The sequence below is a fragment of the Chelonia mydas genome, chromosome 1, assembly GCF_015237465.2.
Source record: "Chelonia mydas isolate rCheMyd1 chromosome 1, rCheMyd1.pri.v2, whole genome shotgun sequence".
Classification (NCBI taxonomy): Eukaryota; Metazoa; Chordata; order Testudines; family Cheloniidae; genus Chelonia; species Chelonia mydas.
In genome coordinates this window covers 159,637,658-159,651,253 of record NC_057849.1, presented here as the reverse complement: position 1 = coordinate 159,651,253, position 13,596 = coordinate 159,637,658, and the positions used below count along the sequence as shown (strand labels likewise).

At 37.3% G+C, this 13,596-nt stretch overlaps 1 protein-coding gene across 5 annotated transcripts in view; it reads left to right on the top strand.

Moving 5' to 3' along the window:
• The window catches only part of DOP1B (DOP1 leucine zipper like protein B), an 85,290-nt gene extending 76,425 nt beyond the window's left edge, over nt 1-8,865 (top strand). For all 5 annotated transcript variants that reach the window (XM_037904279.2, XM_037904287.2, XM_037904292.2 and 2 more), the window contains 6 exons: nt 47-175; nt 569-705; nt 1,092-1,147; nt 1,565-1,723; nt 3,716-3,845; nt 6,693-8,865. In XM_037904279.2, the coding sequence (XP_037760207.1) occupies nt 47-175; nt 569-705; nt 1,092-1,147; nt 1,565-1,723; nt 3,716-3,845; nt 6,693-6,950 (869 nt within the window). In that variant the 3' untranslated portion in view covers nt 6,951-8,865. The remainder of the gene's footprint in view (nt 1-46; nt 176-568; nt 706-1,091; nt 1,148-1,564; nt 1,724-3,715; nt 3,846-6,692) is intronic.
• The last annotated feature ends 4,731 nt before the right edge of the window (nt 8,866-13,596 follow it).

Here is a 13,596-nt window from a genome sequence, read left to right as displayed (position 1 = left end):
TAAAGATGTATCTCTTAAACTGTGTACGTATGGTCTTTTTTTGTAGGTATGCAGAGCAGTTCTTTAAAAATGTTTCCAAGTTTTGAGCAAAAAGCAATGTTGTTAAAGCGTCAGGCTTTTGCTGTCTTTAGTGGAGAAATCGATCAGTATCACCTTTACCTTCCATTAATACAAGGTAAGAGTATATGTTTTAAATGTGCCTTGTTTCCATAGATACAGTCTTCTTATAGGTTATGTATTTTTGTTGTATTACCTATTTCCCTACCACCTCTGAATTTTTGCTAGGTTCGGGCGGGGGAAAGAAACCTTTAAAATCTCTGATCTCTAACATAGTTAGTTTTTGACAAGAAAAAACCCAAACAAAAGTTAATCTAGCTCCAAATCATTGTCATATTTTGAGAGAATGTTTGGAAAAACTGACAATTTCTTTGATGGAGTGAAAAAAACGGCCAATCAAAACTGGATGACATAATCAAAGCAAACGACATTTTTTTCCCTGCATTTCTAATTTACCAAAACTAGTTTTATGTACATGGAAAAATTATAACTTTTTGAAAATGTGTTTCAGAACGACTGACAGATAACCTCCGTGTTGGACAGACTTCTATAGTTGCTGCCCAGATGTTTCTCTTTTTCAGAGTTCTGTTGCTAAGAATTTCTCCTCAGCATCTAACCTCACTGTGGCCAATCATGGTGACTGAATTGGTAAGCAATAATGCCTTTACGTTTACCAATGTAGAAAATATTCCATTTGCTTTCCATACCCACCTTTCCCTTCCTTCCAAACACGCTCCATCTTTGCAACTGGTTTATGATTTTACATCTTCATTTTCAATTAGATAATTTGGGGGGACTGTTGTGGTTTGAAAATATATTTTACTTTTCATTTATAAATTTTGTTGTTCAAAGAACTAATTCTTGTGATAGGCTGACGGTGTTTTATAAATGACAAAGTTAAAATAAAACTTATCCTGCGTTTCCTAATCTCATATGAAGCAGTCTTTTCCATGATTGAGTTGTGTATACACTTTAACAGTTTACAACTTTCCAAAAGAAAAATATGCCTTTTATTTTTTTTATTTTTGGTTAAGATTCAGACGTTTATACAGCTGGAAGAAGACTTAGCTGAGGAGGATGAACCATCAAAGTAAGAATTGTTTATCTCCCAAAAAACAGAAACAAATTAACAAAACATGTCCAAGAAACTTAAACCTGGCTCAGAATCTTGTACGAGGAGTTGTGGTTGCTTTCTGGCTGGAATTTCTGTTGCAGCTTGCAAGCAATGTTGCATATTGAAGTCTGGCACTGACATACAGTAAATGTTGTCATTGGGCAGCTGATGTGGCAATTGTGTTTTAGAAATGGGCTACTTACAGGAAAAAATGGGTGAAGAGATTAATCAGTTTTTGACTATTTTACCATGTAGTTGTTTTTTTAATAAATGTCTGAAGATAAAATATATAGTACAAATGAACCCTTATAGGTGACTGTAATCCTTTGGCAGATGGAAAATATTTAGTGGGTTTTTTTTTAATAGTGCTTTCCTTTCTGGTTAATCACACAGGAGCAACAGCAAAGTAAGCAGACAGAAAACTTCAGTTGATGGCAGTGGCCCCTTACTTTCAGACATACAACAGAATGAGCTGTCCTTGTATTTATCAGCTTGTAAGTTCCTGGACACAGCGCTTTCTTTTCCACCTGACAAGATGCAGTTATTTCAAATGTAAGTCCTCAAGTTACTTTTTTTAATTTATAGCTATATGGCATATAGTACTGTAGGTAACATACTATTTGTGCACCATTTAAAAATATGTAAATGTACTCTTAAGACTCTTATTTTCTCCTCCATAGTTAATAAAACTGGTGTGTCTCTCGTCAATCTTTTCCTCTTCCACAAGTTTTTATATAGGTATGGTGTGACCGGATTCCCAGGGGAGCCAGCCGAGGTCACTCAATTAGGATGAAGTGCAAAGAATGGGGCAGACAATCCCCAGATTGGTGGATATTCCAATACTTAGATTTACCAAGCCAGCACAAAACAGCTTCTTTATTACCTCACTGGTTGCCCAGAAGCCAACACCACAGTTCCCTTAAAGTAACCCAGCCTCAGGCCTCCATCCAGGTACCCAAGTCAGATATGATGAGGATTTAATGAAAATCTTATTCATCATATAAAAAAGTTCTTCCAATTCCAAAGGATTGGACACATTACCTCCCAGGTTAATGAATATTCCAGATCAGACCCAAGCACACGATTACAGCCAATTTTTATTAACTAAACTAAAATTTATTAAAAAAGGAGAGAGAGAGTGTGGTTAAAAGATCAATATACATACAGACAGGAGGTCAATTCATTAGGTTCAGATTCATAGCAGTGATGGTGAGCTTTGTAGTTGCAAAGCGTTTTTAGAATTTAGTTCATAGGTTAAAGTCCAATATTATATTCAGAGTGTTCCATCTTAGGTCTGGGATCTCAATCCTTATGGCGTAGGCTTCCCCTGCATGAAACCTCAAGCAGATCTGAGATGATGGGATCACGATCCAAAAGTCTTTTATACAGTGTGCTTGCATCCACTTGACCATACAGTCCTGGGTAAACAATGGGCAATCAGGGCGACTTTGAAGTAGGTCTATTTCCTAAGCATTGCCGGTAATTGTCTACATGAATTAACATAAAATAATTTATCTATTAAGCAATCTATCACAAACTTCAAAGAGACATATAGACAGTGACATTATTTCACCCAAGATTCATCTAAATGTTAATATTCCCTTTTGATCTCTGAATCAATAGCTATAGTGAAAGACAGGAACTGTTTGTTTACATGGCTAGCATCTATAAGTAAACACGCAATTCGTCTCACTGAACATTAAATCCCACCAAATGAGGGTAAATCCATCCTCATCATCGTATCCGCTCATTATACTCCACACCTGAACATAGCCATTATATGAACAACATACCCCCATATCTCAATGTCTGTACTTTGACCCGTTAAACTTTTACCCCCAATCGGGGAGATTGCAGATTACGTATTCCTTACGTATCTGTTCCTAAACCGAATTTCGTACCCCTTGATACCTTATTCCCTGATAACCAGAAACTTCTATGCTTAACATCTGTACCATTTTCTTTTTACTTCAACATCATGTTAATAAAATTATTAAATCATTTCGAACTTTTAACAACGTAGGCTAGAACTTTGAAATGCAAACCTATCTAGCATTGAATGGCCTTAATTACCATTTCTAACATGTCTCTACAGGCTGGCTCTGGGTTAGTTAGCCTGCAAGCTGCTTAACCCTTTCTGGCCATATGTTACACTTTGTACAAGATTCGTTGCAATTACATGACAGTGGTTTGCATAATTATATTTTAATCCGACAGTGTCCCATATGGGCATAACCTGCTGGATATCTGACAAAAATTTAGATATCAGACTTGAAGAAGATTTTGCTGTTTCCAACACTGAGAGAATTGTTGGGAAAGAGCAAGGGTCTGTTTCATTTTCACTCTTATCTGTCCTTTCAATACTTAAACAGACTGACCACAAAATACAGCTCTTATAACAGAGCATGCAGGAGGATGGTCAGCACAGCTATTAAAACAGTGGGATAAGAAAGCTTAGTGTTGTAATTTTCAGCATTTTTTATTTATTTCTAGGGAAGGGACTCTCATGAATGATTTCTGACTTGTACAATTCATTTGTTTCAGGTACAGATGGGCCTTTGTTCCAGAAGTGGACACAGAGGCTTGTACCATGACCTCTCATCTAATGGAAAATCACCAGGAATGTAAACCACATATCATTAGAATCATGGACTCGTTAAAGATGAAATATGGGGTAAAGATAACGCTTCATTAGATACATATTTTCTATTAACATTAAATCTGATAACTTTAAAGAACCATTTTTATTCATTTAGAAAAGTCAGCTGGGCGGTAGATTTCAGTTTCCATATTAAAAGGCTCTTTGGCTTTAAAATAGATCTATCTTGACAATATTCCTATTATATTACATTTACCTGGAGGATTCCAGATAGCCATTTATTTCAGGTGATTCACTATAGACACATGTACCAATTATGCAGGTAATATCTTCTGACCAGGGTCAGACTGGAAAAAATCACTGTACTATCCCAAACTCCCTCCATTCATGACCCCAAAATGAGAAACTAATCACAGGAGATTGGGCATGTCTTCATAGTGTTACGTGTTCAGATTTAATAAGATTTGATGTCAAATAACTCAGTTGAAGTTTTATTTAAGTACTGATTGATTTGTCTTACTTAATACAACACTATACAGAAATGAAAACATACATATCAGTCTGTGACTGGAGAAGTTTGGCAGCTCATTTCACTTCTAACTCAGTCCCCCAAATTCATCCCTTGTATTCTGGTTTAGATCAAAGAAAATCCTTCAAAATGTTTCTTTCCCAGGGCTAGCCCTGCTGAAATATCCTTTCTCATGTGTTATTTTGAATATTTTGAACTTACCTAATCAAAAAGTAAATTACATCTATAACTAATTTATTACTACTGAGACCATTTGTAACCATAATTAGCTCTTAATCATTTAGACATTAATCAATACATTACTCAGTGTCTTGCTGTTACATTGATTGTAGAACACATCTGTTATAACAGATGTTCCTTGTGCAGCTTGTCTATTACTAATATCTTCTCAATTACAGTGCGCATTTATAAGCATCCTTTGTTAATTATTAGAAGTCCTTCCTGGGCATCTGTACTAGGTTAGCAAGATCAGGGTAAAAAGCAGAGCGGATAACTAAATACAGTTCTACTATCGATTTACAGACATTCATTAGTCTAAAACAAAACACTCTTTAGCATTAGAGTTTAGACAGCTCTTTGGCTAATACAGAAATGTTTCTGGGATGTTTAGCCAAAGAATCATGATTTTAATATTCCAAAGAATAATAAAAGATTAACATTTACTAGCAATATTATGATCTTACATGCTTTGATCAAAAATGAAGAAGTTGATAAGAATATTGGTATTTTAAATTTTTAGGCTTCAGCATCAAAAATCCCATTAAGATGAATGGGGGTGTTCATGATTCTCAGGGCTATTGTTTCTGGTTGTCTGTGGAATCACGCATACACTGCCATCACTTTCCATCCAGTCTCATTTGCAAGCTGATCTAGCTTTGCAAGCATAAGGGCTAATACTTTCATGGAAGCTGAAATTCTGGAGTATGGAATGAATTCCAGGGGAAAGTACCAACTTGCTAAACTACTGCAACCCTGCTCATTTCACTTCTGGGCATAATAGATACTGCAGCTATTTAGGTCTTCTGGTTGGATATTGAAGGATGGGATCTCCATGTATATCTTGCACTGTGAATTGATAACTTAAGAAAAATTGGAATTCTTTTAATAGAGGAAATCTTTCAAATATATTAAAAAATGACCATCTCAATTGAGACTAGAATGTAGCCTCAAATACACAGTTATCATATGTGTATTTTAAACTAATTTATCACTTTAGATACTGCAACATAGCCTCACAAAATGGGGAGGGTTATAAAGGAAGACAAAGCAGATTGTGGCTAGGAAGTATGATTTAAAATTGCATGTGCGCACTCAAAGAACTCTGTTGCTCACAAAAGAAAATTTAATGTGTGGCTCTACTCAGAAAAGTGACTTTTTTAGAAATGCATCTTCTAGCTTCAGATCTGCTTCCTGTGTTTATTCAGAGGAATATGTGCTTGCCTTAGTGTCACAATGTTTTTAGTAAGAGGAGGAGGACTTGTGGCACCTTAGAGACTAACCAATTTATCTGAGCATAAGCTTTCGTGAGCTACAGCTCACTTCATCGGATGCATTCAGTGTAAGTGAGCTGTAGCTCAGGAAAGCTTATGCTCAGATAAATTGGTTAGTCTCTAAGGTGCCACAAGTACTCCTTTGCTTTTTGCGGATACAGACTAACACGGCTGCTACTCTGAAACCTGTCAGTGTTTTTACTAATTCTGCTATTACAGCACAAGCAGTGCAGCTCAGTGAACGAGCTATATTTTCTTTCTGCATGTGCATCAAAAGAGTCAGTATCAAAGTTTGAAGTGCTAAATCAGATTCAGCCCTAATTTACACCCGTGCAACCCCCTTGAAGTCAACAGAGTTGTGAGGAATAAATAGGGTAGAATTGGACTTCAGAATCTTATTACATACACAGAACCTTATTGTGGCAGGGCATCTCACACATAGTTAATTATTCTAACCTCCATTATCCACTTGTCACCTTCTCCCATGCTACTCCATGCCTGCCTTCCAGTATGTATGCAACACCTTCCCAGAAGTAAAGATGTAAAGCTGCTACCCAGTCCTTTGGGTCCTTTTTCAAGATCTGTTGCTAATATGTCTACAGAACAGCACTCACTGACCGTTCCTAAGCAGGTGGCCAACAGGGATTACTTGTGGGGGAGAGAGAATGTAGAACCACATAGCATTGATAGAAACTCACTTTTTAAAGTAAAACTCCATTTTAAGGCAACAGCTGTACAAATCCTCTTGTGATGCAAGAAATGCCTGGTGTAACAGGCTGCAGATCTCACATTGATTGACAAATAGTATCTAGTGCAAATTTCAACCAAGTTATGTCATAGAAGAATAAACTAGCTTTCTGCATAATACTCAGTGAATCTTCTGGTTTGTATGCTTCTTTGCAGGAAACAAACACTAATGAGAGAACTTCAGAGAAATGTGAATATCCTCTTTTGAACCTTCGTTCTATATCCAGCATCACACAGTTAATGCCCTTCTTCAGGACCCTGAGCTGTGCTTTCAAAGCACAAGGTAACAGGTCCCAAAATGCACAGAGTTCAGCATCTCTGTCAGTGGACTATCCTGTTGGCAACAGCACAAGGATCTTGAAACAACTAGAAGAAAGTGTTGAATGTGACTTTTTGGAAAATCTGGAAAGTTAAGGCAATTACAGGAGAATTGATTTATGTTGGTATATTGAAACCAAGCTACAACCTCATTGTCAAAGAGATTTGTTTCTGATTTTTTATTTTGTGTTTTCTGCCACACACTCCCAGTTTTGAAACTGCAGTTCAGCTTTTTTTTTGTACTGGTATAAAGTACACCTCCCTGTATCTTGTTTCTTGCTTTGTGTTGAACTGTGAGGATTTTTGCTCAGCTTCTGTGGAAAAGAAAGGTAATATAATTTAGTACCAGTGATAAGCTATCATTATAGTCTTCTTCACAATAGAAACATGAATAGGATTGAAGAAAACTTTTTGAAATTAAAGTAGAAATATTTTGACTAATGAAGGAAAGCGACAAATTTACTATTTATCTAACAAATTAGGAAGATAATATTTTAATCTGACTCTGAGAACCTGTCTTCTAAAAGTAAAAAGAAACTAATGTAACTTTCCAAAAATTGCACGTCCATGTACAGTCAGCTTGCATATATAAATACTTTCCAGAAGCTGTTTAAATTTTGATTATGGTGCTCTTTCTTTAACAATTGCCCAAACATATTTATCTACTAAGCTTCTACAGAAGTAAATTAAATTACCAACAGGTGTATTTTATCAGCTTTAAGATGATGTAAGTAATGTGCAGATGTACTGCATTTGTAATCTCAAATCTGTATTATAGTAATATATTCTGTAAGATCAGTGATTATTTAATTTAGAAGACAGACCTATTCAGTAACATTTATTGCAATTTATATCGCTGAATTAAATTATTCCCATAATTCAAAAATGGTCACTTTCCTAAAATGAAAACTTTGTTCAGGAATTGTTCTTTCAGAGTCTAAAATCACTTTACAGCTTTTGAATGGCAGTTTAAGTAAGGTAGTCCTGTAAAAATGTAAACTATTGTATATTAGAAACTTACACATCTTGAAATGTATGTGCATTATGTCCTTCATAGAGACTTCTTTTATAGGTGATCAAAAGCAAAACCTTTTACAGTTTTTAAAGACTCTTTGTACAGGTAAATGTCTTTGCTGCTTTAGGTGGCACAAAAGATAGGAGGAGACAGTTCATGGGGCTGTGACTGAAAGGCTCAGGAGCAACCTCTGAATTCTGGTGGCAAAGCACTTCTGATGGATTTAGAGGAAAGGGATTGACTGGCTTATTCTCCCTCCACACAGTAAGGCTATATGTCTGAACTGCCTAAGATGCCATGTGTTTGATCGTGGCCTCATGGTGAGCATCCTGGCAGTTACCTGCAGGAGAAGGATTACAAGTTTTTGGGGTTTTTTTAATTGAGAAAGCAAATGTTGCTGAATTTTCAAACTGGCTATTAATCCAATGAAGTATAAAATCATTAAGATCAACAGATAAGATAATAAATTATGTAGGTTGAATTATTTGGGGTCATCTTACATTTTTCATGTTTGTCAGGGAGAAGAGCTTTACTTGTTCTGTTTTAGTACCTTCATCTCTAAAGACTTGTTTTTGTGCAATATTGTTGAGCAGTTGGCCACTGCTACTAGTGGTAATTGGAAACCTCAATGCCAAGCTAGACATGCCAAGACTTTTGATTTCAAACACACTATCACACTCTTCTATTTAAAAAAGTCTCTGTAAACAGTAAAGGCATTGGACAGTGCAGACAGATTTTTTTTTTTCAAGATTTATAGAGAAACACGGGAGGCTACTCTGCAATTCTTGTTGGCCTCGAGATAAACTTAGGTTTTTCATCTGTTTTAATACAAAATAAAATGATGAAACGTACAAAACATGCTTTACTGTAATTGTGCTATACCATTGACTAATGAATAGTTATTTACTTATAGTCCTATGTTGAACTTTAATAATTTGTAAACGTTGGTACAATTAAGTCAACTAGTAAAAATAAAATTAAGGGTAGTATTGTTTACTCATTGTGAATGTGAATTATCAGACTTCTTTCCGAATGTAACTTATTGACAAATTGTGAAAGGTGAAAGGTGTTGGCCAAATCACGGGTACAAAGATGTAGTATCTCTTCTCAATCATAAATCGCTATCAGACTGGAGCAGAACATTTATTAAAGTTAAGTACACATGTTACTTCTAGAATTTTTTCATTCAGTGTAATCAGCAAATAAGGCTACACTCAGGGTATTTTGATGGTTTTATTTGTAAGCTAATTTTTGTGACAAGAGGCACCCTTTGTTTTCAGTGAGGGATTCTCCTCCTGCCTAACCCAGATGAAGTGCTTATGTCAAGAGGGCTGTCCGGGATGGTTCACCACCAGATCTTTCATTCTAGGTCCACAGTTCAGTTGTAGATCTAAACAGCTGCCTAAACAGATTCTTTTTGCATTTACAGTACCAGCATTACTTATGTGCTGGACCAGTCTCCCTGGGTTTTTCATCTTTCTGTTGCTCTCCTTTCCACGTCCCATGAGACAGGGAGTATCACCTTTGACTCCCCAAGCTTCAGCTGTCACAAGTATTAGAGTTCTGTCACTTTCAAACACGTTTCCCCACATAGCAGCCAAATAGCATTAACCACTCCACCACAGGTGTTCTCTCGTACTTGATTTTTGCAGGCCACTTTGTAAAGACAAGGTCCCCTTGAGTATCACTTAGCTCTAAATCCCCCCAACTTCCCATATGGCATTCTGCTTGTTTTCATGGTCCTTAAGGACCTCTAGAGAAGTGTCTGGGGGTCACCAACCCATAGTTGTAGAATGATTTAATTGCACTACAGCATCAGCTGACTTTTAAGAAGAAAACATGTTTATATTTTTAAGTGTCTAAGGCCTGGTTGTGACATTTACCCAGACAATCTGGACTGATGAACAGCTATGTCCCCTTCAACCTGGGGTACCTTTTACACTGCTTTGCTGTGAGAGCCACCACTCCTGGTCTGCCCACACAGCCTCCAGCAAGTAAATCATTCCCAGCTGTACTGTATGAGTGCTATAGTCAGCCACCCGTGAATTATGCTGCAGACAACACCAGCAAACTCCCAGTCCCAGACTTTCCCTCGGAAATGTGCGTCTTGTAATGCCCAGCAGTCTCCTGGATGATGCAAACTCATATAAAGTCCATCATTTCGTTAATAGAAGATATGTACAAATCTTGTTATAACCAATGGAGTTTCCCAAACACTTCAATCCAAACTCACTGGTTTAGATAAAACAATAAAACAAGTTTATTAACTACAGAAAGATATTTTAAGAGATTACAAGTAATGCGGCATAGAAGTCAGAATTGGTTACAAAGAAATAACGGCAAAATGCAAACTAGTACCTAACTTAACAAGCTAAGTAAATACAAGCAAAGGTTTCTCTCATCACATGCTTTAGCAGTCTTATGGCTGAAATCCTTTCAGCCAGGATCTTTCCCTCAGTTCAATGTTAATTTCCTTATCCTTCAGGTGCTGTTGATGTTGTGAGAGTAGACATGAAGGGAGAGAGATTTGGGGGCCTCTGTTTCCCATTCTTACAGCTCTATTTCTTTGAAAATCATCTTCAGCTAGGGTTTAGGAGACAACAAGTCTGGGGAGATGGGAACCTCTAGCTGTTTTGTTGCCAAGATGTAAATTTTTTACTCACACCCTTTCTTTGGCTGCTTAACCAGGTGATAGTCCATTTGACTTCACTTACACCTGGCTGAGGCAGAGACAGTTTGCCTTTTGTCTCTGAGGAACCTGTTGGTGCCTGCTTTTCTAAACATGAAATATGTCTCAGTACTGTTATACAGAGGAATCTTAACTTTACATACAATGCTGCCACACACATTGTACCAGGACAATAATGATCAGCACATTGTGAGTTTTCAAATGATACCTCACAAGGCATACTTTGTACAAAATCCATTATAGTTTTGTAAAAGGGGGTAAACATAGGGATACAGACCGTCTCACTGGTCGTCTATGTGGTAGTTTGGTTATGGGCGGTGTTGGGTTTTTTACTGAAATAGTTATACCAGTACAACCACATTAGTGTGGATGCAGATAAACACTTTTATACCAGCATAACTTATTCCTCTTTTTGTATGGAAATAGTTGTATCCGTTTAAAACCCTCTAAGGGCTTGCCTACATGGTGCAGCAATATGCAGTAGGTGTGTGACTTCTTGAGCGCACTAATGTGTTGCATGCTAACTGGACTGTGTAGACCCGGCTGGTGCACACTAAAAGTTCCCTAATGTGCTGTTGCACTATGTTAATGTGCACTTAGAGAACTTCTCGTGTGTGCCAGCAGGGTGTGTACGAGTCGGTTAGTACACCAAATGTTGGTACACTTTAGAAATCACATCCCCTAGTGCGCATTGCCATGCTGTGTTGATCTGATGCTGTGTAGATTAGACTGATGAATGCAGCCATACTAGGGAGATTATACCACGTTAGCCATATTGGTATGGATAATGCAGTATATAACTTGGGTGTAGACAAGCCCTAAGAAACTTGAGCATAAAGCCTGACGTTAGGAACAGTAAAAAGAATACTTTTGCTTAGTATGTGTCCAGTAAGGATACTTTCTTTGCAAAATTAATGAGGTAAAGCAGAAACACTAGTTCAGTTGGTTTTTATAGAAACTGCAACTTCAAAGTCACACAGGCTTAAAGCTTAATTTTCCAGAAGAAAAAGGTGGTTACTGCCAAAGAACAGCAGAAGTTGAAACGTGGTATATGAAATAAAGGCCTTAAGTGTATTCAGTGTTATCTTTTTGAATGTAATTCTTTTAACATTAAATGTTATTTTGAAATACCTCTTCAAATGGAACTTTAATTGTCTTACTACTCATTTCTGACAGGCTGTCCTCACAGATCATTTTATTTTCTTTGACTCAAAAGTCTCTTCAGAATTTCATTTCAACTTAGCAAGCTCTAATGCACAGCTCTATATGGCAGGGTCTGTCTTAAGCAACTGCTCCGTATGGTGTAAGCACCAAAAGCTCTATGCCCCACGTTGTCTATTGTGTCTTTGGATTTTAAAACTAAGTTCAAATGATTCTGCTACTGCTCAGAACTGAAAGTCACTGTATTAAAATTTCCATCCTTTCTTTCTCTGCCTTCCTAGCACACCTTTGCAGTACTGTGAAACAATTTCAGTTGTCCTCTCGAGAAGTTGCTAGGGTTCAGCTGTGCTGCATAATAGTTGGAAAATTCTACTGAATAATAGGTGCTGTATACATTTGAAGAAATATTACAGCATACTAAAGTCATCATGCAAGTCATCATTTCCAATTGGGTAAGATGTTTGAGAGAAAACGGATTTACGCTAATGAAGAATGTTGTTTTAAGTGGATAATATCAGCATACATGAGTGTTGACAACAGGTGGTGCCACTACCCCTGAAATGGATCTTTACTGGCTCCTGGTAGAGCAGATTACTGTCCTATCAGTGAAAAAGGTCCACAGTAATTATCTTCAATACACAGCATCTTATTGAGAAGGAATGACACAAGCGGTAAAGGGTTATATTAAGCACATAACTCCAATGTTAGACATTAAGAGCTATGCATTCCTCTTAGCGAGTCTCTCACAAACATACACAAACAGGCCCTGCGCTAGCCTCACACAGTTCCTTCCTGCTTGGCAAACAGAGAAGGTGGTTACCAATTTTATAGATGGCTTCTTCCCTCCTGCTCTGTTCTTCTCAGCCCTCTGGTCTGTCTTGGATTCCCTTGAGGCAAGGCCTTGGTTGCCTTGAGACCCCTCTGGTTCACAGTCCTACTCGAGCCCATGGAGCAGAGTTTTGGCTACTTTGTCTTGCAGCGTTGCTTCTTCAAGCGTCCATTAAGGAATCCCAACCACGGTAATTTACTTTGCTTGATTCTTGTACTCTTTCCTCAAAGGAGTCACATGTCTTAAAAGCATGCCCAGTGGACATGTGGTTACTAATTTTTACCAGATTAGTATTTTAGAAGGGGCTGGTGGTCCCGAACGCAGATCACCCCACGTTTACTCACTCATCAATCATTCACTCTGGCTCTCTGCGTGGTGTCCTTGCTGTAAGGTCACTATAACCAGGTTGACCTGTGCTCTATGTTGGAATTTTATACATGTGATATTTACTTTTGCATTAGCCCATATTTGCCAACCAATAGGTTCAATATCGATCACACATGCAGAGTTTGCCAGTCCTTTATCAAATTTGCTTCTGCTTAAAGGGAACCTGCTCCCAGGATCCTCTGTAGCCAGTCAGCCATGTTTAAGTCATGTCAAGTTATGCTCACACCATTCATTCACTATGGCCACACCAATTTGGCACCATCCCAACAGTCCCCCATTTGATATTCAGTTACCAAAGATAATTGTAATATTGCATCAATCATACCCACAATTTGAACGCTGTTAGATCATGTGTCTCCTTTTCTGGTTTCTATAAAACTTAAAGGATTATTTTAAGATAATTAGTAGCATAATCCAACAACTCAATCTTGTAAGTTTTCTGCAAAGCTTGTTTTTTCTTATAGTGCTTACACATCTGATATCCACAACAGAAACATACAATATGGCAGTTCCAGAAATCCAAAACAACATTGCCCATTCAACTCCATTCAATGTTGTTACTTGACATACAACAGTGCACCAAGCACACATTTGAGATCTTATTTTTTCCTACAGCTTTTTCAACAATTTTATACTTTTGAGCAAGCATACCTTTTACAGA